Source organism: Corapipo altera, unplaced genomic scaffold (assembly GCF_003945725.1).
Source record: "Corapipo altera isolate COAL_440 unplaced genomic scaffold, ASM394572v1 58, whole genome shotgun sequence".
Taxonomy (NCBI): Eukaryota; Metazoa; Chordata; class Aves; order Passeriformes; family Pipridae; genus Corapipo; species Corapipo altera.
In genome coordinates, this window is record NW_020884898.1 from 3,891,600 (window position 1) to 3,916,099 (window position 24,500).

General features: G+C 41.4%; 3 protein-coding genes and 1 long non-coding RNA gene across 23 annotated transcripts in view; 2 read left to right on the forward strand and 2 right to left on the reverse strand.

Moving 5' to 3' along the window:
* The window catches only part of SYNJ1 (synaptojanin 1), a 54,808-nt gene extending 44,293 nt beyond the window's left edge, over positions 1-10,515 (forward strand). For 6 of the 18 annotated variants that reach the window (XM_027648762.1, XM_027648766.1, XM_027648765.1 and 3 more), the window contains 6 exons: positions 533-580; positions 2,125-2,163; positions 2,258-2,298; positions 3,780-3,888; positions 4,831-5,042; positions 8,414-10,515. In XM_027648762.1, the coding sequence (XP_027504563.1) occupies positions 533-580; positions 2,125-2,163; positions 2,258-2,298; positions 3,780-3,888; positions 4,831-5,042; positions 8,414-9,256 (1,292 nt within the window). In that variant the 3' untranslated portion in view covers positions 9,257-10,515. Of the gene's footprint in view, positions 1-532; positions 581-2,124; positions 2,164-2,257; positions 2,299-3,779; positions 3,889-4,830; positions 5,043-6,629; positions 6,654-8,413 lie in introns of all 18 variants that reach the window. The other 12 variants (XM_027648780.1, XM_027648776.1, XM_027648778.1 and 9 more) reach the window with 6 other exon arrangements.
* On the reverse strand, positions 403-10,902 carry LOC113949775. The gene is made up of 3 exons (XR_003528561.1): positions 10,790-10,902; positions 10,517-10,709; positions 403-562 (listed from the first exon to the last, which is right to left on the reverse strand). It is a non-coding gene; the product is annotated as an uncharacterized LOC113949775 (long non-coding RNA).
* Positions 10,903-10,969: 67 nt separating this feature from the next.
* On the forward strand, positions 10,970-19,368 carry LOC113949774 (cilia- and flagella-associated protein 298-like). Its single transcript, XM_027648785.1, has 7 exons — positions 10,970-11,328; positions 12,415-12,582; positions 13,742-13,809; positions 15,569-15,727; positions 16,152-16,283; positions 17,635-17,730; positions 17,811-19,368. Exons 1-7 carry the CDS (start codon positions 11,190-11,192, stop codon positions 17,919-17,921), a joined length of 873 nt encoding a protein of 290 aa, XP_027504586.1. The 5' UTR covers positions 10,970-11,189; the 3' UTR covers positions 17,922-19,368.
* Positions 19,369-22,853: 3,485 nt separating this feature from the next.
* EVA1C (eva-1 homolog C) overlaps positions 22,854-24,500 on the reverse strand; it is a 32,153-nt gene continuing 30,506 nt past the window's right edge. For all 3 annotated transcript variants that reach the window (XM_027648784.1, XM_027648783.1, XM_027648782.1), the window contains 2 exons: positions 24,071-24,163; positions 22,854-23,377 (listed from right to left, as the gene is read on the reverse strand). In XM_027648784.1, coding sequence (XP_027504585.1) covers positions 22,995-23,377; positions 24,071-24,163 — 476 coding nt within the window. In that variant the 3' untranslated portion in view covers positions 22,854-22,994. The remainder of the gene's footprint in view (positions 23,378-24,070; positions 24,164-24,500) is intronic.

The window sequence follows — 24,500 nt, forward strand, 5'->3', positions numbered from 1 at the left end:
CGAGTACACAGCGCTGCTTGGAGATAATGATACAGTTCTGTAGGATACATTATACAAAGTGGGAAACATTTCTTCCATCGAGTTGCTTACTCAGATGGAGTATGACAGAAACAGACTGCTTAGTATTCTAGATGACATGTTGCAGAGTGTTTGATGTACCTGTTTACTCCCCAGTGTTTGAGTGCAGGCACATGCTCTGCTTTAGGAGAGGTTCAACACCAACATATAAGATCATACCAAATTTACAAAAATTTGTGGAGAGTGAATATTTTGAAACAATGAAATTCTTCTTCAACTGTAATATGGAATTAAAACAATGGATGTTACTAAACATGAGCATACTTGTTGAATTATAATTCACACCAGTCTGGTTCCCCATGCTGCTACAAACAATTATCTCCTACAAGTGACTGTAATCCAGCTGGGCCAGGGTTGTGTTCAGCTCTCTTGTGGCGGTGTTATTTCTGGTTTTGCTTTCTCAATCTGCTGCTTTTCTTATGCAATGTACAGCTTCTCTTCTTTCTCTGAAAAGGTCTTGGAGCTCCTCCCAGTCCTGGGGTAGCTAGGAGAGAAGTAGAAGGTAACATAACAATTTTTGTATTTTAGAAACAGAATTCTAATTTAGTACCTGATTAATACTATTGCCCTTGTGATAGTAAAGGTAGTTTCGTGAAAGTATTTATCATGTGGAATCTTTCTTCTTTTATTTAACATAGTTTTCAGACAGCCAAGTTGCTTCCTGGTTTTCGGTGATGGTGGGAATTGTTATAGAAGGCATTTATGAAAAATGAAGTGAAAACTTAGAGTGTCCTAATCAAGAATGCTTTCCAGACTGACTCTCAAAGGAAGCTGGTGCTGACTGATCACTAGAGTGACTGCTATACCTGAAACTAAACCTGGAATTTTGGGAGCCTGACTTTTCATAAATAACTACATATGTTCATGTATTTTGGAGAGAGAAAATTCCATTTAAACTATTTAGTCTACAATTTAATATTTTGTCTCTTTCTAAAGAGCACAGCGATAGCTAACTGTGTGTGATATACAGTTATGAGAAGCATTTCTCTTACACATTCTAACTGGAGTATGTATGAACAGTGCTTGATGGGTCATGCTGTAGCCATGCCAGCACAGTCAGGGCTTTGGGTTTCTTCTTAGCACCACAGGAATTTGTTCTTTGCAACAAATATAGGTATGGCAATACTACAAGTCCTAATATAGTCACAGTCAGGATGTCCTCCTGTATTCTACAATTAACTTTGGCCATATTGCTGGTTTATTTTTATAAATTGGCAAAATCACCCTATGCATAGAATAGTCAAGGTTGGAGGGGACCTTTTAGTGACTATCCACTCCATCTTCCTGCCCCAAGGAGGGTAAACTGGCACCAGCTTACTCCAGGTGGGAGTTGCATCACTGAGAGCTGTGCCCAAAAACCCATTCCAATGGTTCTGAGGTTATTTGACACCCAGAAGCTGTCTTATGCACCAGAGTGTTCCTTCCACTTACTGTCACTGGCATGGTGGTTTTGCCTTCCTGGGAAATAAGCCACAGAAACACAAGCCAGAATCTCAAACCTCTTGGCCTGTTAAAAATTGTGCACTTGTCTGAGCTAAAGGTAATTTTTTCATCTCTTGCACTTCTCAACTTGGACGTTGCATTATAGTGACAAGGTTGTTATTAGCATCAGCATGGCCACAGTGAGGCTGGTGGTCTAAGAGATTTATCTTAGAGAGAAGGGCCAGGAATTATGTTACATCAGCTCTTTTTGTTTTAAAGACTACTGTTAGGACATCTGCAGAATATACCATAAACCAAAACAACTTCTAGCATAATTGAGAACACGGGGCACCTGTACAGGTGGGCATCTTTACCTTGCAATGAACAGGAGGTAATTTGACTTAATTTGTAATTAAAAGGGTCAAATTATTCCATGTGTGGCATGGGATAGGAGTGTGTTATAGTGACAGCTGATGGATAGACTGTGATATGTAACAACTTTTTAAAAAATCAGTGGTCTCTCTTTGCTCCCATTCTCATTAGTGGTAATGTAACATTGCCATCTAATACCCATTTGTGGCTTATCTAACACAGATAATCTAATTTTTTTTCCATGCTTCAAAGCACAAAAAAGTCCTGGAACACAAAGAAAAGATAACTTAGGTAATACATTTACATGCTTTGTACTAATTATAATAAAGAGAGAAGTTGATTTTGAAATATGTTCTAAGTCAGCAATCTCTAATATCTGTTGCAGTTCGTAGTCACCCTCCACCTTCAGCAGGCATGAGCAGACCGGTAGGTATTCTATCTTACAATAGTTCTCCTCCTAAGTTTATGCTGTTTGTTAGGTCAACTTTTCTGTAGGTCATAACAGATGTGACAAATTTGCAAAATTGGCTGGTCAGTTTACAGCTTCTATAAGTTAATTCCCTCAGCAATTCTTGTCTGTTGACTAAAAATACTCCAGAATATATATAGATATATATATACTGGAACTGACTTGATTGTTTTGCACTCTTTACAATTATGTAACAGGCTCCCAAATAATACACATCTCCTTTCAAATAACCACCAAGTTACTCTTTGTATTATATGTCCTTGCTGATTTGGTATGATAAAATGTATTATCTTTTATGCTGAAATGTAAATCCTGACACCAGTTAATTCCTTGCAGCCGTTAATGGATTACCCGGGCAGTTGATATATTATGATTATTTGATGCCTTATGGGATTTTGTACCTTGTTTTAAAAATTAATTTTGATAAAGGTCTTCATGTAAAAAGGAAACATTCAACTAGTACAACAAATATTAGTTCTGTGTTTCTTTCCTTTATTTATGGAAATGAACTGAAGGAAGGGAAATAAGGATTTATAGGTGCTCAATGCTTCACCTCTAGCAAGAACTCAAGAGATGGAAAACATCTGCCTTATTTTTATTAACAGCAGCATGCAGGAGCCTTTGTGTTTGGCTTATCATTAAAGAATTACTAAGAAATGGGATTGTTTGCTGATAATTCTCTAAACTTTGCAGCATATTCCAGTATTACAACTACTGCAAACTACTGTTTCAAACTACTGTTTGCAGTAGTCCATTGAAGTAATATTGTGCTAATTCATTTTTTCTCAAAGACATTATTCATGATCTCGGCTCTTTTTTGTTATTTTCCCAGAAATATAAAGCAGCTTCTTCTAAAATCTGGATAAAGAAAACCTGGTATACACAGCAAATAAGAAAATCTGGTGTACAAAAGAGACTTCACCAGTGTCTTGGAACTGGCATAAGTGCAAGAATTTTTGTTCATATTATCAAGACAGAAAAAAATCCCCAAGCAAAACAAACAAACAAAAAAACCCCCCTAAACCCCAACAAAACAAACAAACAAATGTAATAGAAGATCTGACAAAACATGATGCTTGCCTCTTCTTTTCCCCTGAAGTCTGGGCATTCTTTTTCCAGTGCCTTGTATCCAGGTTTCAGTGTGGTGTTTGTAATTCACTCATTTCAGCTGTAATCTGGAATAACTTCCTACTTCTCTCCAGCCTTCAAATGAGGCAGAGTGTATGTTTTATCAGTACTGTTTGTTGAGGAACAAAGTAGCTGCTGTTGTAGGTTGTGTTGCTTACAGCAATTCACAGACTTAGGTAAATTATCTTATTAATACTAGCAAAATAATAACTGCTTCTAGAGTCCTGATTATCCCAAATCATTTAGCAGTAGATGACTACAGATCCAAAGTAGAGCTAAAATACTTTCTTTTTACCCCTTATCATGTCAGACTGTTCCTCCTCGAGCTGGAGTTATCAGTGCCCCACAAAGCCATGTCCGTTCCTCGGGGGGAAGACCAGTACCTGAAACTCAGACCAAACCAGCTGAACCACCACGGGGTAAGTTTCCTTTGTAAGTTAAATATAAATGTCACAATTCAGTCAAGAGATACAGTCTCTGGTTTGAATGCATTGTTTTCCAATAGATGTCTCCACTTTTCACTAGAAATTAAGATTCTTGAATGTAGTAACACTTGGCAGTTTCTGTTAATCATCCACACGTACTGTAAACTCTCACCAGATAATAATCTCAAGATCACCTGAGATCTTGACCCGTGGATTTCCTGGTATCAGGAGAAGCTATGATCAGAGTGTTTTGGTCTGGGCATGGTGATGTGTCCCTTCATGTTGATCACTGGACATTCTCTGGATTGTAGTTCTGTAATTGTAAGATCTGGAATAGAATTTGTTTGACTCTTAAAGGCACTTTCTAAATTCACAGTTTAACAAAAACCCTTCATTAATATTAAAATATACATTTTACAGTAGTGACTTCCAAAATACTTTTTCAATACTGCTGAAGTACATTTAGGAATGACATGGCTTCTGGTTCTCTGTTTTGTATAGAATCACAGAATGGTTTAGGTTGGAAGGAACCTTAAAGCTCATCCAGTTCCACCCCCCTGCCATGGGCAGGGACACCTTCCATTAGCACAGGTTCCTCCAAGCCCTATCCAACTTGGCCTTGGACACTTCCAGGGATGGGGCAGCCACAACTCCTCTGAGTAACCTGTGCCAGGGCCTCACCACCCTCACACAGAAGAATTTCCTCTCAATATCCAATCTAAACTTGCTGTTTCAGTTTAAACTATAATAATAATTTGTAATGGAGATCTGCTGAGCTTCTGATGATTTCCAGTCTTGTTGCCATGAACACTTGCTCTTCTTAGAGCCACCTGCAGTTCTCTCTGGTGCTTCCACAGCCATTTGTCCTCATCATGCCATCCTTAGGACTTCTGTTACAATTCTTTACAATGAAAATCACTCCAAATGTACTTTTAGGCTCACCATTGCTTCCTGAACCATTAAAGCCTCAGGCTGCTGGCCCTGCTCAGCCCAGCACTCCCGTGCTAAGGATGCAGGAGCCCCTGATTCCTGTGGCATCACATCCATCTCAGGCAAGTGCCCCACAAAGCCTGGAACCCCCACAGCCGCCTCCTCGTAGCCGATCCTCTCACAGTTTGCCTTCTGAACCTGCTCCATCCCAGCAGCAAGTAAGTCAAAACACTTCGGAAATACATTTTCTTTTATTATATAAATTAACATAGCTTGTTCTGAATGCTGCAGACTTGTAAGAAACTCTTAAAGCAAACACATAAATGAAAATAAAGGTCAAAAGAGTGGATTCAGAGGTCGTCAGGTTCTAGTAGGGTAATAATTGCTTATGTATTGTCTGTGAATAACTAAATACTAAATTTTTAGTATTGTCCGTGAATAACTAATACTAAACATTTAACTTAGGGTTTCTTGTGACAGTCTTATGACTTAAGGAGATCTCATTCTTAAAATTATGTTGACATCTGGCAACTTTTTGTGAAAAAAAGAAATTTAATTTTATAATGACACTTGCATGACATAAGTAGCAAGTAAGATTAATAAGTAGCTAACAGGTTTTGAATAAAGTCATTGCATGATGTGGTGCTTTATGTTGATGATCATTCATTGGTGAAAGACAATACTGATAAATACTTAACAAAACCAGATTCTTCCCCATTCCCCAGTGTCAGTTAAAATATAGAAACATATCAAAGTAGTGTGAAAATTTCATCCAGTAACATTAACATTTTGTTCTGTGGGACGATTTAGAATGTTATTATAAAAGAACACCAACTTTTTCTAGGGAAAGCCATAGTTTCTTCCTACTGCTTAAAAATGCAGAATCAGGTTTTCAGTGCTGCTCAGATTTTTGCTTATGCCTACACCTGAAGACCTCTTTTGCTACAGCAAGTAGTTAATGCCTATTTTGTACCATAGCAAAGCAGCTAAATTCAGTCCTTGGTGAGTTGATTTTGCATTCAAATTTTAAAAAATCTTTAAATGCTTTACCTTTCTTTCTGCTGAACCTCTCTGTCTGCCTGTTAACCATTTTTCATTTTGGAAACTTAGGCCAAAAAATACAGAATTTTCTGAGGAAATTTTTTTAAATAAATACAAAGTCTTTTGAGAGGTAGTGGATTCCAAGCCCATCTTTCTATGCAAATCTCGATTGTGGTATTGAAGAAACTGAATCTCTCCTTATAAAAAGAATTGCTTTTATACAGTGTGAATATTCAGGATTCTATAGATTACCAAGCAGTATATTAAAAGAGAGAGTTAGTTATTTTAAATAGATGTTATTTATTGTAAAGTAAGGAGATTTTAGTTTTCAACAGAATGGGAAGCCTTATGGTTTTTCAGCTTGAAAAACTGTTACTATAGGTGAGTGGCTATCCCAACACAGTTCCTAGAATGAGAGTTATGGGGCTTTTCCTGTTAATAGATGGTTAGAATTAGACCATCAATGCTCAAATTCTTGTAATCCATCTCCAAAAAAATAGCTCAGTCAGCTGCACAGTGAGTCTCTGTATGGAAAAAACTCAGAATGGGCTTGAGTTGGTTTTTTGATTCATAATGGTCAAGCTTACAGTAGAATACAACAGAAATTCAGAATTTAGTGTATAATAAATACTTACAGTTTGTATTCATAGCTCAAAAAATGGCTTTGTGAAAATTTGTGTAAGTATTTTTAACATGAGGTTGCTTTGTTACTTGGATTTTCTTCCTAACTTTCTTTCCTTTGATGTCTGTTTCTCTTTCACAAGCAGGAGCAACCGTCAGGGTAACAGGTATCTGACTATTTACCAATCTTGTACGTGGTCTCCATCTACTCAAGCAGAAAAGATGTATGAATCTTGTTTTCATACATCTGCAGTCCCATCCATGTTAAAAACCACCTGTCTGCATTCATGGATTGACTGTCATACCATAGTTTGCTTTTCCCTTTCATAATGCATTTAAAAGTGAGACTGCATTTATTAGTGCCAGAGCAAATATTTTGCTTCATCATCTTTTATGAAACAATTGGACCCTCACCTATGTTGCTTAATCACTGCTGAATCTCCTGGTTTCAGTCTATTTGGGGAAAAAAAGATCAGTGTTGGCAGTAAATATTCTCTTAAGTGCAAAATTTTTTTCAAAGTAAACCCTACATTTCACATTTTTCGAAGAATGGAGAACTTACTACTACCCAAAGTAAAATAAGTGGTTTGTTACAATTTTAAAGGCATTTGGTTCCAGAATTATTCAGAGCAAATTTTTACTTACAGTAAAGAGCAATTGGGATTCATAGTTTCTTTGGGATCTTGCACTTCAAATGACTGCAGGACTTAACCAGCTGGTGCCCAGCTGCATTTGTTTTCTATTCTTTCTGCAGTTCTGTTTGTCACATTTTCCCCTCAGTTACTCAGTGCCTTTGGTTTAATATTATTCTGCAGAACACTGACTATATATACACCCCATTCAAGCTACAACTGAAATTTTTTTAAAATAAATTGTTATGCTGCATACACTGGGGAAAACTTGCAATATTATTATTATTATTCCCTAGAATCTCTAAAGGCTGTAGATTAATTTTGTGGAGCTGCTTAGGTAGTGGATGTGTGGAGACACACTTCAAACTATGCACAATAAATGCAGTGAACCCAAGATGGATAAAGATGGAGGTTAGGCTGTAGTAATACAAAAACAGTTCAACAAAACACTAGTTAACAGAATTTTCAAGCTAAATACCCAAACTCTTTGGGTATATTAAGGTGATATGTTAAAATGACAAACTTTTTTGTGAAATTTGAATTCTCAGGAGCTGTTTTAACTTAAGCTCAATTCATTAAAAAAGGGGAAGCTCCAAACCCTGTTCTGTCAGTATGCTGACTGAAAAAGTAGATACTCCACCTTTTTGGACAGTTCTTACAAGGTAAAAAAGTTGCATTGTTGTTTGAAGAGATGTAAAAAACAGGAATATGTTTGTTTTTAAAAGCTGAGAAGTTCTGTGGAGAAAACTCTGTCTTCTCCATTCAGTATTATACTAAACAAGGATAACTGGCCATTTTAAAATATGAAACCAGTCCCTTCCCATGCCAGGAAGCACTGGAATGCCTACGGATGCCTGTGTCTGCCTAGAAATGTCTGACATGCACATACTAATGACACTAATGTTTCCTTCCATTGTGATTCTTAAATACTGCTTGTAACATCGGTGTGACAAACAATGTAACCTGGAGGTCTTTGTTTTGTAGCTGTGCTGGGTTATCACTTGTTTAGAATACAGTAGCATTTCCCAAAGATTTTCTTATCCAACATTCACTTGGACTTGGTGCCTTTCACTGGAATTCTGACCTGTAGGAAGTCGATTCCAGCTGTGTTGACCACCAGTGTGGTGTTTAATAACTCATAGGCTTTTTCTCAGAGAAGGGATTCAGGGTTGTTGTTTCCATTCTAGTTACAGCTGAATTGTGTTGAAGTTTCAGCTGGAAGAGTGAGAAAGGGCAGGGTCAGGAATAACCTGGAATCAGCCACAGGATTTCTGAGCACGTTGTTTCCTTTGCAGCTGAAACCCAACTGGACGAACAGCCCCGACTCCCAGCTCAGCAGTGACCCTTTTGAAGACCTGTCATTCCAGCTGCTCATGTCCCAGATGCAGACATGTGTCCGAACATCACCCGCTCCAACCTTAAGCCAGGAGTTGACACCTTTGCCTTCAGCAGCACAAAGAAACGCTGATAATTTGAATACTATAAACTGCATGCCAGCAATGCCTCCTGTTCCAACCTTCCACTCATCCCAGGAACATAAGCGCACCTCTCCAAATCCATTTGTTACTGGGCTGAACTGCGCAAATCCATTCACTGAAAGGACTCCTAATGCTGGGAACCCGTTTAGGATGGAAACGCAAGGGTCCGGAATAACCTCACAGGTATGGGAAGGACCTGCAGTTTCCCATCCTTTCCCTTCCCTGCCCCGCCCCAGCTGTAACACAGCCAAGCCTCTATTTTCTGTGGGTGCAGCTGAAAACACGTTTTGCTTGCCAAGTAAATCTCTCAAGGCAGAAAATGTGCAGCCCAAGGGGTGGGTGACATTTGATGAGGACGAGAACTTCAATCTGAAGCTAAAGCCATCTACAAGTGTCCCGGATTTTCAGAGACTCGGCTCCAGGAAGTCAGCTGGATCTCCAGGTTTGCTGGGCACTGAACAAAAGACTTTCCTTGGTTCAGACTTTAACTTTGGTGATGACTGGAATAAAAGCTCTACTGATTGCTTCTGTGCAATGCCAGCAAGGAGACCCCCTGCACCCCCTGTACCATCCAGAGCAACCAGCAACAGGTCCCCTGCAGATCCCTTCGCCTCCTCAGCACCCCAGGTGTCACCAACTCATGATTTTACAGAAAGATAGTTGTTCAAAGATACAACAGGTTGTATTTGTTGCTACATTTATCCAGTAGAATAATTGGGTATTTGAGATTATTCTGTGTGCAATAATTGTTAAATGCACTGAAACTTAACTCTACTCATAAACAGCCACTATTGCTTGTGTATAAATTTTGAATGTGTATATATGGTAGAGCACAAAAAATTGTCTGAAATTTATTAAAATCCTGATGTAATAGTATTTGGACAGACAGGAAAAGAGAAGAAGGATGAGCTACTGATCTCATTAAAATCTACCAATCCTGGACATGGATTTTGCTTAGGGAGCTCTCTCATTTCTGGTCCCCCTTGTGGAATTCCACAGAAAGAGGCTCCCTGCTGGTAGCCTCCCCCCTCCCTTTTGACTGTTTTGTTAATTGTATTTATAAGTATTTACCAAAGAGCTGCCAAAGTTTATTGAGATTTGAATGTTGAAAAGTATTGTTTAGAAGTTGTTTTAATTTATAACAGAGGCTATGGATATTTGTAAGGCTTATATTTGAATTTGAGGCACAAAGAAAGTAGTTTACTTTCAAAATACAAACAAAACTTGGCATATTAATATATTCAACTAATTTTCTGTGTCAGTACATTTCAGCTATTAAATCCTATTGTGACATACATTCACTAGCACTAATTCAGAATAATTGTTCCATATCATCTATTTATTCATTACTATTTTAACTATTTTTTTTTTCCCAGAAATTAGAAACAGCATATAGAAAAAGTTTTCCCTCAACCTCTTGAAAAAGATTCCCCTTGGGTTTTGAGATGCAAAGCAGTCTTTACCAGTTGCAGACAATTACAGTCTACCAGCCAGGGAGTGAAACAACACACTAACGTTGTATTTACAGTAGCAAAATACTCCAGGGCAGTGCGCTTTTTAAACTCTCCAGTGCTATCAAGACATGATCTATAAAATGACGCATTGTTCCTTTGAGCAGTCCCTGGTTAACCATGAGCTGCAGCTGTGTAGGGCAGTGACAGTGAGTTTTATATGGCGCTTTTTTCTGTTCAGGTCCCTCAACTTGTACATTTGGAACAGCAGTGGTACCGTTTGTGCTTCGGTGTGTGAGTTACCTTGTTTTACGCTGTTACTATAAACATCTGTGTGATCAGTGTTTTGGTATATTCCTACATTGGCAAGCCAATTTTGGGGGGAAACTTTTTGCTGGTGGGAGTCACGTGATAAATATGTTGTCGAATATCTAACTGCAGTGATTAAAAACTACTGTCTGAACTGTACCTGGTGTTAGGCACCTCTGCACTTCACAGGGCTGTGGGACTGGAGCAGCACCTGCAGGGACCACTGGGAATGCTCTGGAATTCCAGTATGTCTATAAATATATATATATACACAAATATATATATATATATATATATAGGTAAGCTATAATAACGCCGTGACGTGTGTTGTTGGATGGGAGCGATGACCAGCCCTGAAAACAGGAAGGATTACAGTGTGATGTGACGCGCTCCCCACGTGTCACGGGGCGCTGTTCCCGGTGCTCCCGCACACCTGTCCGTGGCTGTATCCCCCTCCCCGGGGACACCCAGGTGTCCATGAAGCGAACGTTCCTGCCCCGTGGTCCGGGTGCTCGTTTCTCTCTCTGGGGCCGCCGGCCCTGGGGCCGCCGGCCGGGGTGCGCGGGCCCTTTAAGGGGCGCCCCGGTGGCTTCCCGGGAGGGCCGGAAGCGGAAGCGCCGCCGTTGAGGCAGCTCCGGAGGGTCCCGGCGGATCCGGAGGGTCCCGGTGGATCCCGGGGGTCCCGGTGACAGCGGGGGCGGCCCCGGGAGCGGCCCCGCCGTGCCCTCAGCGCGTCCCGGGGCGCTGGGCGCGGCCGTCACCCCGCGTTGGCTCCTCTTCGCCGGTATCCAGGGACGCGGCCCCGTTGCTGAGGGGCTCCGCCGGGCCCGGCCATGGTGCGGCTGCACGTGAAGCGCGGCGGCGAGAGCCAGTTCCTGCTGGAGGCGCCGGGCAGCGCCCGCCTGGCCGAGCTGGCGCCGCTTGCCGCCCGCATCCACAACGGGCGGCTGAAGGTGCAGCGCCTGTGCTCAGGTACCGCCCGGGAACGGCGCCCGGGCACCGGCTGGGCAGCGGGAACGCGCCTCCTCCTCCTCCTCCTCCCTCAGCAGGGCGGTGACCGCCCACCGAGACCGCATGGGAATTCCCGGCCTTGGGATTTTAGTGCGGGCAGTGCATAGGGCTGGAAACGGACCCGCTACGTGAGCCTGTAGTGGCTGCTTAAATCAGGGGCTGGAAGGGACTTAAACGTCCAGTTCCACCCTCCGCCACGGGCAGGGACACCTCCCACTAGACCACGTTGCTCCAAGCCCGGTCCAGCCTGGCCTTGAACATTTCCTGGGATAGGGCAGCTATAGCTTCTCTGGGCAGCCTGTGCCAGGGCCTCCCCACCCTCACAGGGAAGAATTTCTTCCTCATATCTCATCTAAATCTACTCCCCTTCAGCTTAAAGCTATTCCTCCTTGTCACTCCATGTCCAAAGTTCCCATTTTGGCAGTGGAAAGGACTCCTTTGTGACCAGCAGCGTCCCTTTACACGTGAATGACACTGTTCCCTACCACGTGCTTGGTGCAAAGCATCCCCTGTCATGTGATGGAGTGGCTGATGTGTCTGAATTGGTGCTGAGTTTAGTTCTGAGGCAGTTTTAAAAAATATTTCCTGCCCCCTGCGGGGCTGCCAGAGCTGAGATTCCCCTCAGGTGAGCCTGACCTGGGGGGTGCAGCCCACCCTCACCTCCTGTGCTCCAGCCACTGGGTTTGTGGCATCTGAGGCCTTACTGAGCCTGCTCTGAAATTTAAAAGAAAAAAATCAGCTAAAGCTGATTAGGGAAATGCCAAAAAGAAAAGTGTTGTGGCCAGCAGGTACCATCGAGGCTTGAATCCCTGCACGTGTATTTGTTATATTTTTGAATATGTATGGGAAATGTATGAATTTTGACATACCTACAGCATCTGTATTTATCTATGTGTCTTTATATCCCTTAATATTTATTCCCTGTACTCAGCTGTTTAAACTGAAGGCTGGGGTTAAGGTTTGCCTGCATGCACATCATGTGAAAGGCTTTTGCAAATGGTCTGTAATAACAAAGACTTTTAATCTTGTTCTCTAAACACTCAAAAGAGATGGAGGAGCTGGCAGACCATGGTATTTCCTTGCCTTACAATATGCAAGGACTGACAGATGAGCAAATTGTAGAGCTGAAGTTAAAGGATGAGTGGGCAGAGAAGTGTGTCCCAAGCGGTGGGAGCATCTTCAGGAAGGATGAAATGGGACGGAGAAATGGGCATGGTAAGTCAAGTGTAAAGATTTGTTTCTTTCCCTGCAGACACAGACCATCTATAACAGACTCCTAATTCTGGACCTGAGTAGCCAAAGTATCAGTTACATACCCAGGAGTTCTATCTTGGGTTAGGGCCTGAGGTAATACTGATTTAAAAGCCTACAGAGCAGCATATCTCTTCAGCACACAAACAATCACCAGTAACAAGTTGGAGTGTCCATTGTAATTTACTTTCCCCATTTGAAAATGTAAACTTGAGAACTGGTTTTCTCCAGAGACTCCAGGATATATCAACAGGTTGTTTTTCTAATATTTCTCCTTTTTTCTCATTGACTGGGACTCAGACTCACTGAACATGTGTTTGTTAGTCAGAGGACAGCTTTATAATGTTGACAAATTCAGAATATTGAACGGGGCCAAACCAAATGCCACCAAGGACCTAAGTGGGAAATAAGCTGGGAATGAGTATGCTTTAATTGGATTTTTGTATTTGAGGACAGGCTTTTTATAGCATTTAAAACAGGTAAGTGTGATGTGATGTGAAATGAACAGAGTATTTGCAAAACTGCCTTTGCTGTTAGATTGAGATTTTTAATTAGAAAAAAACTCAGAACACTGTGAGCTGTTGTGTGCAGTAAAAGCACATCTGCCAGTGTGGTTCCCAGTAGTCCAGCAGGGAAAGGGCTTTGTTTTATGTTGTGGAGGGTATGGGATTATGGTTGTTGCTTTCTACTCAGTACCTTTGTCCCAAATGAAGTTCCCAGTCACAGAATTGTGAAATCACAGAATGGTTTGGGTTGGAAGGGACCTTAAAGCTCATCCAGTTTCATCCTCTGCCATGGGCAGGGACACCTTCCGCTAGAACGGATTGCTCCAAGCCCTATCCAGCCTGGCCTGGAACACTTGGGGATGGGGCAAATACCAGTCACATGTCTTTGGGGAAATGTAAGTTTGGCTGTCCCATGAGAAATACTGTTTTGTCTTGTAAATTAGTGAGAAATACGGGAATGGACAATCCAACTCATAAATAGGCTGCAGCTTAGGAGTGTCTCTCCTGTTTTGTGATTCAACACTGTTTCATTTGCTCACAGTGGATTCTGGACAGGTTATGTGCTTAGTTTCTTTACAGTAAGTGTGGACCATGAAATATGTGTCTCTTATTTTCAGCTCCAAATGAAAAAATGCAGCAGGTTATAAAGAAGACAATAGAGGAAGCCAAGGCATTAATCTCTAAGGTAAATTTCCTCAAGTGGTATGTGGGGCTTTCTTAAGAAGTGTTGTGGGGTTGGGCAGCTTAAATAAAACCAGATTTCTTTCAGTGCAAGGGCTGCCAGCTCTTGAGAAATACCATGTAGTGATGTGAATAGTCTAATAAAAACTGACATCTCTGTTAATTATTTCCTTCGTGGCTTTTGGCAAGCTGGTTCAACAGGTTAAGGAATCAGATCCTAAACTCCAAGTGAATGCTGGCAGCCGAGCCCACGTGGAATGCTTAAATCGCACTCAGGGTTTCCCAACAATTTGCTATTGATGTGTTCTTTGAGTGAATACTTGTCATGCTTTCTGGTGAAAAATTAACTGGGTTCTGTGCTCTTCCTGGAGTCAACACAGCCTTTTGTGTTATATATATACTTAATTGAAAAAGGTGTTCTAATCTCTTAGATTATGACGGAATGGTTTGGGTTTGAAGGGACCTTAAAGCTCATGCAGTTCCAACCCTTCTGCCACAGGCAGGGACACTTTCACTAGACCTGGTTGCTCCAAGCCCCATCCAGCCTGGCCCAGGGATGGGGCAGGGATTAGGCCTTGGTTTGACAAGCACTTGGACTCATGCTCAGTCCCAGTGAGTGTGTTCAAAGACAGGTGTGAGGCCCTTGTGGGATGGTGCTTTCGGGTATTCAGCTTCACTTTGCCAAATCTGTAGATGTTCCATGTTGTGTGTCAGCACTTGTATGACTTTGAAACACAAATTAAGTAATGTTTATTATAAAATTTTCTTGTTGAATGAAATTAAAGATAGTTCTAGAAGTGGTTTGTTATGTACATCACTTTATAATGATGAAAATGAAGAGATGTGCATTTTAAGTTTTACAGGCTAGTTAACCAGATCAAGAGTGTCCACAAGGAGGCAACATTCTCGTACCTTATTATTTAAAATACTGAAACTGTTGAATTCATAGAGAAAAGCTTTATTTCTTCTCTTCCAGATGTCTTATGTTTCTCCTTTATGCCTTGTGGTAGGGTTTGGAATGACCTCAAGTGTTTGATCATACAAGTCTCTTCAGTAGCTGTGCAGTAGGACAAGAGGGCACGGTCTTAAACTGTGCCGGGGAGATTTAGGTTGGATATTAGGAAGAAATTTCTTACAGAGTAATCAGACATTGGAATGGGCTGCCCAGGGAGGTGGTGGAATCACTCTCCCTGGAGGTTTTAAAGATGAGACTGGATGTGGCACTTGGTGCCATGGTCTAGTAACCACGGCGGTGTTGGATCAAGGGTTGAACTTGATGATCTCGGAGGTCTTTTCCAACCTGGTTGATTCTATGATTGATTCTATGAATATGCCAAGCTTTATGCTTCTGCTCACATGTGCTCTATTTTTTCTTTCAAGTTTTGGGCCCCTTCTCAATCTCTCACTTGAATTCTGCTGGTTTGAATCACATTCATGAATCACAAGTGCTTGGAACTGAAGCCTCTCTGTCTGATTTCTGTGGTCACACAGGCAGTTGGTGCTAAATGCCTCCTGCACAATTTAGTGGAGATCTCCTATTTTTGTTTCCTCCCCCACCCCATGAAGCAGGCTAAACAGAGGGGCCGAAGGGGAGTGATATTCTCCAAAATCCGTATTCCAACAAGGAAATTTGCATTTCTGGTATCTTTATACATTCCATTAGCTCTGCTCAGATATCCCACCTCTGAAACTTTGAACTGGCTACAAAGCAAAGTCTTCTGCAGGTTTGCTTAAATTACCAATGATCCCTGTCTGTATTTCAGAAACAAGTTCAGGCCAACGTGTGTATTAATATGGAGATGGTGAAAGATGCGTTGGAGCAGCTCCGAGGGGCTGTGATGATTGTGTATCCAATGGGATTGCCTCCACACGATCCAATTAGGATGGAGTTGGAAGATAAAGAAGACTTGTCAGGAACTCACGTATGCAGTAATGTATTCCCATTCTGTGTAGTCCCTGGGTTAAACTTGTGCTATGCTCTTCTCCATCTTATCAATGAAGGTTGTTTTCACTTGCATGACAAATTTTGTTTAATATTTTAGTCTCACAGTTTATGTAAAAACACACCAATAGCTTAACTAGAAATAAAATTATCGGAGTTTATTTCAAATGTTGCATACTCAGCACTCAGGTAAGTCTGGATCTCATTTTAAATAGCTTGTCACCTCCATGGAGAGCTGATTGCCCAAAGTATTCACATGAGATCAAGATTGAATGGAATATGGATGAATGCCATAGATGAGCATGAGGAGAAAGATGTAGCAGAAGTAGATTTTGAAAAAAAGCAAGAAACAAATAGAGCAAGAAACAACACCCCTAACACTTCACCTTGTTTGTATGTCACAGGCTGGACTTGAAGTTATAAAAGAATCAGAAGCACAGTTATGGTGGGCAGGAAAGGAGTTGCAAGAAACAAAGTTGCTGTCTGACTATGTAGGAAAAAATGAGAAAACAACCATCATTGTCAAGATCCAAAAAGTGAGTACTGGATGAATAGGAGATGTCAGTATAAGTTCGTCACCTTTGACTGTCTGTACTCTGTGGAAGAGAATTGTCCATAGGTGTCTAAAATGGATTATATTAGTCCTGGCTTGAGTCTCTTAAAATGGCACATCTATTTTAAGGTTTGAATTTATTAGATTCCAGATTTTTCTTTAGTAAATCCTTTGCCTGTCAGTTACGTCCTGTAACTGCTATTATTACTTGCTCCATAGCACTTTTGTGAAGTACAATGAAGAGGTATTTAAAAATAGATGAAATACAAATTGAAAAGTTTTATAGCAAATCTTGTCACCTACAGGTGTCTGCAGTGCATCCCTTGGAGATAAGTCAGGTGATTTATGTCTCTGTCATTTAGAAGACCAGAATTTCTTTCTCTTTCCTCTCAGGGTGACTGAAAAACAGTGTGGCAGTTTAACAGCCACTGAGGTGTAGGCTCCCAGGGAAGTTGTCTGTTTAATTAGTTGATGAACCTCTTCAGAGGATGTGGAGTAGTGCAAGGGTTTCTCTCTGCATAAACTGTCTCAGACACTTTTTGTTCTAGAGATCATTAGCCTTCTCCATGGAAGCTGCTCTGCTTGCTGTTGCTGACAGTAGCTGTTACCAGCTGTTTTCTTCTCTGTGCATCATTTCTTCCAAGAGGACAATTACCTGGAAAATAAATTTTCTTTTATTTGTAGTATTTTGTAACTCCCTTCCTTCTCTGCTTTACTAAGTATTATGCCATCCTGAGTCTGTAGTAGTAGGGGAGCTAAGGATAGATGGGCCTATCCTGAGATATGTAGAATGACCTTAAAACAGATTTATTGTGTCTTTTAAAGTGGAAGTTTAAGTAAACTAGACTCAATCCTGTTTGCATCTTCCACTGATGCCCACAGAATTGACAGCATGATTCAGATGCTGAGATGAAAAAATAACCCTTACTTGAAAAAACAACCCTCACTTCCCTGTGAGGGTGGTGAGGCCCTGGCACAGGTTGTCCAGAGAAGCCGTGGCTGTCCCATCCCTGGAAGTGTCCAAGGCCATGTTGGACAGGGCTTGGAGCAACCTGATCTAGTGAAAGGTGTCCCTGCCTATGGCAGGGGGTTGGAATTAAATCATCTTCAAGGTCCCTTCCAACCCAGACCATTCTGTGATTCTATGAATGCAGCGGCATTTGTTCTTCTGTCCTGAGGGACCTTATTAAATTTGAGAAATCCTGTTGTCTGAAGGAAGGTTTTTGCTATCTTTGTATAGCTTTTTGCTATCTTTTGAAGGTTTTGCTGTCTTTGCAGCTTCTACTTTGTATCACAAATGCCACCAACAGTAACATCTACCATTTCCCTTCCAGAAAGGACAAGGAGCTCCAGGGCGTGAGCCTGTGATTAGTCATGAAGAGCAAAAAGAGATGATGCTGTATTACTACAGAAAGCAGGAAGAGCTGAAGGTGAGTGTCTCTTTGGTGCTTCAGAGCTGTTGGAGCCTGGGCTGTGTCCCTCACTGCCTTCCTCTCCTCTCTGTTTACAGAAACTGGAGGAGGACGACAACGACTCATTTCTAAATGCTGAGTGGGCAGACAACCATGCTTTGAAAAGGCAATTTCATGGTGTAAAAGACATCAAATGGGGTCCAAGATAAAGCTCTGCAAACCCCTTCTTAAGCTGTTTGATCCATACTCTTGTTTGCAGAGAGGATTGTGTGCAGTAGGTTCTTCTGTCAGAAGCTGAAATTGTCACTTCTGTAGCCTTGGGTGTTCAATAAAAGTTGACATTTCTCTGTAACTCCAGCAGCATTTGTCTCTGCAAAGAATCGAACCAATTCTCTTGAAGTTTCTTATTTTATTAGAAACTTGTAATTTGAATATTGAAATGTTAATCCATTTCCTAGATAATAGATCTAGTAAATACGCACTGGAGTTGGAGTGTTGTTTGGAGTGGTCTTTATAGTTTCTTGTTATTCTTGCATTACTATTAGGTGGTATGCCCTGTAACAGGTAATTTATTTTAAGAGAAATCAGTTTTCCCAGGCTAATGCAGTGAGAGTTAATGATTTTTATGTGCTCATTCAAATTTCAACATAGCTAATTCCAAACTATCATTTTTTTAATTGAGTTAACATCTTAACAATTTTTTAAAGGAAGTATTTTTGTATAAAGACAAATAATACAAAAATCCTTGTGGAATGCATAATTTTCATTCATTTGGTTTAGTTTTCATTGCTGGTATGTAAAGATTGACAGAAATCTATATGCAAAAACAAGCGTCATTTGCAAGTAGATTGGATAAATAAAACCATGTTTAATAGGACATGATCTCTAAGATAGAAGTAAAAAATAATCATTTTCTGTATTACTGTGGTCAGAGACACAGATCAAGTTAAAACTCTCAAGTGTTGGCTGAACTCACAGCTGGAAGATTGGATGCAGAAAAGATAATTAATGCCATTCAGTGAACTGTTAATGGTGGTTTTACTTCAATCATTGATTTTATTTTTTTTGTTACTCTTATGAAAGTTTGGTGTCTGGTAGTTTTTGTTGAACCTCAACTTTCCAGTAACATGGTGTTATAAAAAAAAAATAAAAAATCTGCATGTGGGATTTTTCAAAGTTGGAAAACTTGCCCTGTACAGCTCTGGGGATTTTTAACCATTCCCATAGCTGAAAGCTTTTTTCCCTATTGTGCTCCTTTGTCCTCATCAAAGGGTGAAGAAAATCTGGAAATACTTAATTCTTAATGTCATTGGCATTGTAACCCCCCAGTGGTTTGGTGGATGTTTGTGATCCATAACTGGGATGGGGAACACTCAGTGAAATCACCAGAAAATCACAGTTTGTTATAAAGGTTGTTGGTCACCTGGTCCAGCTCTTGGTCAGTCCTGCCCACATTGCTGGAAGTGTTGCTGTGGCTTTTAAGGAGATTTCTACAGATTCAAACCCTCTCCCCTCTCCCTGTTGTGCTCTCCATAGTGGTTCCATGGGGATTTGTATGAATGCTGTCTGTTCAAAACAGGTTCTGCCTTGAGTAATTCTTTTGTTTGGGCAACTATATGGAAGTGCTTCAATAAATAACCCAAATGACTTTGTAGATTAATGACTTAGGGTTGTTACACATTTGTTTTTCTCTTTCCCAGCAACTTCCTAAAATATTTACATCCTTTTGGCAGCCAGAAAAAAATGTAATGCTGTTTATGAGCTTTTAAAGCAGGTTGTGAGGCAGCCTGGCACTTTTCGTGTACGGGGGGGGAGTTAAAGGGAGTTACAACTCTGCTTGTGACAACAATTCCCCTCCCTAAAATCTCATCTCTCTATAAGGAGCTGGCTGAGGACATGTGGGTTTTGTCCTGCCAACCTGGGAGGGAGATTCCCAAAAGATGGACTGTCCATATGCTCCCCAAGGTGGAGATGTGCACCAGGGCTGGGGCTTGCAACATGACCTTAGCCAGTGGTGCTTGTTTATTGGAATTTCTGCACCCCAGAACAATTCCTTAGCAGGATTACTTCTTTGTCTGCTCCTCCTCATTTGAAAGTATCTTTTTTAAGTTACTTGTTCATAACTGCCTTGAGCTTTGTGGCCTCGGCAGGGAGCTTCCCAGGTGTTTTGAATCAGTTACAGTGAATGCTTGAAAATATCCAATTGAATCCCTCTCACCAGCAGAGCTTTCATCTTTGATTAGCATTGTTTGAGGAGTTTGTTCTGGGGGCTCCCAGCCCTTTAAATAAGTGATGTCATTGCTGGCTTTTGGCCATTGAATTTATTGTCCTTGATACCAGGAAAATATTTCATAGCAGAGGAGGCAGAGTGAAATAATGGAAGGAGTCAAGAAGTCTGGTTATCTGTCCAAGACTTGTTGAGAGTTACTCTGTCAGGGAAAAAGAGACTTTAAAATTACCATTGGACAGAGGATTCTGAGAGGGGGGATGTTTGAACAGGACCTTTGATTATGGAGCTTACAATATTTTCATCTCCTTTCTAAAAGTGAGGGCAAAGCAGACATAGGAAAATTCATTTTATTCTGCATGCCTTTGACTGATGTTCTGTGCTGTAATGGGTGCTGTTTTCTTCTTTAGCTCAGAAAACTTTCTGTAAGATCCGAGTTTTTACCACAGTATTTGTGGATCTGCTGGATTCATTTATTATGGCTGAAATTGAATGAACTCACTGCAAAAAGATTAAAGACTACAGGAACCTGGGAAGGCCTATAGGTATTTTAACTATCCAGGGATTTTGAGATGATGAGACAGAAACACCATACAGAGTTTGCATATTTTCTTTTAAACTGTTTATTTCTGGAAGTTTGAGAGCAGCTGTGCCCTTCCAGAGGGAAAACCCATTCTTTGTCAAAGGACATGCAGAGTGGAATGTTGCTAAAATGTTTGTTCTGTGGCCATATGACCATCCTAATGAATGGAAGCGGTTTCCAGACCTAGTTTCCCTCCTTTTCTCCTTTTCAGTTTTGCTTTCCCAGGTTGTCCCAGGCTCTGCTTTCACCCAGGATTCAGAAGGATTTATTTACCGCTTCCTGCAACCTCACCCAGGGATTCCTGGTGACAAACTCAGGGTATTTTCAAGGCAGGAGTGGGGAGTTCCAACAGCCATGCCAACATTGCATGGCTGTTCGAAGTTTAGCAAGTTTAGGTATTGATGTCATTTCATGTCATTTCCAAAGGCATGTTATTCCCACAGCCACATGTGTGGCACGAACCAAATAGTCCATAAAGCCACCAGCTCTCCTCTGCAGTATTTTCTCCTTAGGCTGCTCTTCTGGGAAGTTGCAGGGATTTTACTGCTGTAACTCCATCCAGCCCTGAGTGCCCTCCCCGTAGTGCTGCTGCTGCTGCCCCATGGAACCCTCCCAAAAGATACCTCTAAGGAAATGGATTCCAGCTATGGCACTTCTGCTGGATTTTTCAGGGCTTGGGGCAGGTAAGTACATTCCTCATCAATTCTCTGGTTTCTCTACTGGATGCTTTTTTTGCAGAGGGTGTTTTTTCAGAAAGATTGAAATAACTTCTGTTTCTCAGGCTTTTCCATGTTTGTCTTCACTCTGACTTTCAGACTGCTGTGAACAGTGAACACTTGGGAATGAGGTGAACCACTAATTGATAGCTTTCCCCAGTTAGACTTGGAAAGTTTAAGCAGAAAGAATAAAATAGCAACCCAAATTCAGATTATAAATAGTTCAGTCAAGGGAACAAATCCAGAGTGAAGCTTGACCTCCCAGCCTGGAGCAAAAGCTGCTTTCCCTACCCTACTGAGTTGCTCCTGGTGCTGGACTTCTGATAGGTTTTGTCACCATGTCTGAAGATCCATTTAAACAGGTATGCATTACTAAGCACTTTTTTTTTAAAATTCAAAACAGATTCCCAGAGACTGTGGAATGCTCCATATTGGGAAGGAGGCACCTGCAGGAATCTTTCACTGTGTGCCTCCTGTTGTGGAGCCCAGCCCACTCTCCACAATCCAGTTGGATCAGTAAAAGGAAGAGGATAGGGGTTTTTTGACTAGTATCATCTGTCAGCAGGGGGAATTGTTGATCAGTCCCTTTCTGTCTGACTGGGAAATGGGTGGCACCTGCCCCATGAGTCAGGAGGAAGGAGCCAGCTCCTGCCCAGAGCTGTCCTACACCAGGGCCAGGCAAAGGCAAACCCACCTTCTTCACCCTCAGGACCAAGGCATGGGGTTCTCCAGACAAAAATCTGTTCATCGATATGGTGCCATAGCACAGGCTACAATGACTTTCTGTGGGGAAGGGGAGAGCAGTCCCAGCAGGAGTGCAGCCAGAATCCTGGGCTGTGCCTGCCTCTCCTGCAGTTTCCCAGTGCTCTGAGTGACCTCAGCCCTCAGTCCTCTCCTCAGCCTTTCTTCCTTCCTCTGATAGGATGCTAATTGCTGCTGAGATTTTTCCAGCTGAGCACGGGCTTGTGCCTTAGTCATCTGAGCGAGTCCCCTTCCTCCTTTAAAGTTTTCTCAGGCTTAATTTGACTTTGTATCAGTAGGAAATGACAAGTCATGTCAACTCTTTTCTTTCCAAGTGTTTCATACTGCTTGGCTGTACCTAGATGCGCAGTGTCTGAGCAGGGAAGCAGAATGAACCCATGAAGTATTCCCAACAGGAAGTGACATTTTTCCTCCTTTTGTTCAGTAAATTCCCTATGGGCTGCAGCTAAAATATTGGAGACATTTTAAAGACAGGAAGCAGAACTTAACCCCCTTGTAATCAGAATCACTGTTACCAGAGATATAGGGTTTATTAGGGAAAGGTTGAGTTAAGGAAACAGCAGAAAAGCTTCAGGAACTTGTGTTTAGTTTTGCTTTGTCCTGCACATGCCAGTAATAATACTCATATTTCTCATCAATAGAGCAAGTTTTGATGTAACTTATGAGCTGCAACAGCCTAACTGGTTACAAGTGCCATCTAACACAGAAAGTATTTCTCCATGTGATGTTTTTTTCCACCTTTTTTAATATTCCTTAACCTGCATGTGGCAGATCCCAAATTACAGTGAAAAGTAATCCATAACATGAATTAAAACTATGAAAGTGTTTTTCAAAGAAGTATTTACAGACAGTCAAGGGTATGAAACTCTCTGTTTATTGCATGTATTTCATCTTATTTTACAAATAATTACATGGATACAAATGTTCCTTCACAGAAGGTACATTTCTTTTTCAAAAAAAAAAAAGGGCTAGGGCATCATCCAAAATAAGCCATTTATTGTTCATTAATATAAAATGTATTCATATTTCTAGGAGGTGTCATATCCACACCACTGTTCATCCAGATTTCTTGTATGATCTGCTCCCTGCGCTCAATCCTTTCTGCCAGTTCCGCCGCCTCTGCCAAATTATATCCTGAGTAAGAAGGTCTGTAAAGTCCATCTATCTCATCCTGGGTGTCCAAAAGGGAATTCTCCTCCTCCTCCTGTTCACTGTTCTCGTACACTCTGGCACTCTCTGGCACCAACTGCTCCTCCTTCCTGTGTAATTTCCGGATGTCACCTGGGCACCACCAGCATATCACCAAGGCACACAGTGTGAGGATTAACCCCACACAAATGCTGGACACAAACAGGAGAGCAGCTCTTTCGAGGTGATCTGCAGGCAGAAAGCCAGGGCTTAAACACTTTACAAACCCTGCCAAGGCCTGGCTACCAACCCCAGCTGCCATTTCTGCAGCATTCCATAGCCATAATGGTGGGGAATCAGGGCTGAGGGGAAGCTTTTCCTGTCAGGCACTCAAACCTCCCTGCACTCACTGCCATCCATCTCTGCCTCTTCTTTTGCTGGGCAAAAATCCCAGCCTGATAATAACATTACAAAATAACAACAAATCCCATCTCTTTATGAGTAGCTCACTGGTGTTCCTAACCAGCTACCAGAATTCTGGACGCCCTTTTTGTTTTTTCCAGGCATCCTGCCAAAACAGGCCTTACCATCACTGCTCCTTGATGATCCCTGTATGTGTACAACCCAACATTCCCAAACATGCCTGTCTCCAGTGCTGCTCACAGGTCAGGGCCAGGTTTTTAGAACTACTGAACAACCGACAGTCCCCATTGAAAATATTCATTAAAATATATCTTGGCTGCAGTCTCTAAAAGAGTTTGGATCCTTCAATATGGGAAATATTCCATAAATATCAATTATGCTGTAATTTTCCCATCCACAAGATTGATTATATTCTAATAATATCATTACCATAAACTGGGATTACTAGTTATGACCTTTGGAGGTGATCCTCCCTTTTCCCAAAATGTGCACCAAACAGTCTCAGCCTCATTTTCCTACCTTTGATATATGCAAATGTAGCCAGGTAGTCAGAGCTAAGAATAATTCCATCTTTCTTTGGAAGTCTTGATTCCTTTGGATCAAAGTCAACACCTGTGACACAAGGAGGTAAAGCAAATTCAGTGAAGCTACTAAAGTGTTATTCACCCAATAACTTTTCAGCCAACAAGTCCACCCAGAACACAGGCAGGCCTGGGCCATGCTGCAGGAGCCTTGCACAATATTAAACCAAACAATGGTTGGTAAATTAAATAAATATAGAAATAAAGTATAATTAACAAAGCGTTGAAAATACTGAACATTTAGAAAATGGCAAATTCATTTAAAAGAAATTTCTACCAACTGAAACCCCTTGTGCCTATTCCTATTGGGGTTTCTGAAATAATTTTAGTTCCTGAAGCTTCACAGCTTTCCAGTGGACTTCCCAGCC

Bases quoted from the DNA above. Each gene is read 5' to 3' on its own strand.
- LOC113949774 (XM_027648785.1), top strand. From the start codon at position 11,190: ATGGTGCGGCTGCACGTGAAGCGCGGCGGCGAGAGCCAGTTCCTGCTG. The intron at 12,583-13,741 runs GTAAGTCAAGTG...TCTTATTTTCAG, and splicing joins GGGACGGAGAAATGGGCATG to CTCCAAATGAAAAAATGCAG. The intron at 17,731-17,810 runs GTGAGTGTCTCT...CTCTGTTTACAG, and splicing joins GAAAGCAGGAAGAGCTGAAG to AAACTGGAGGAGGACGACAA.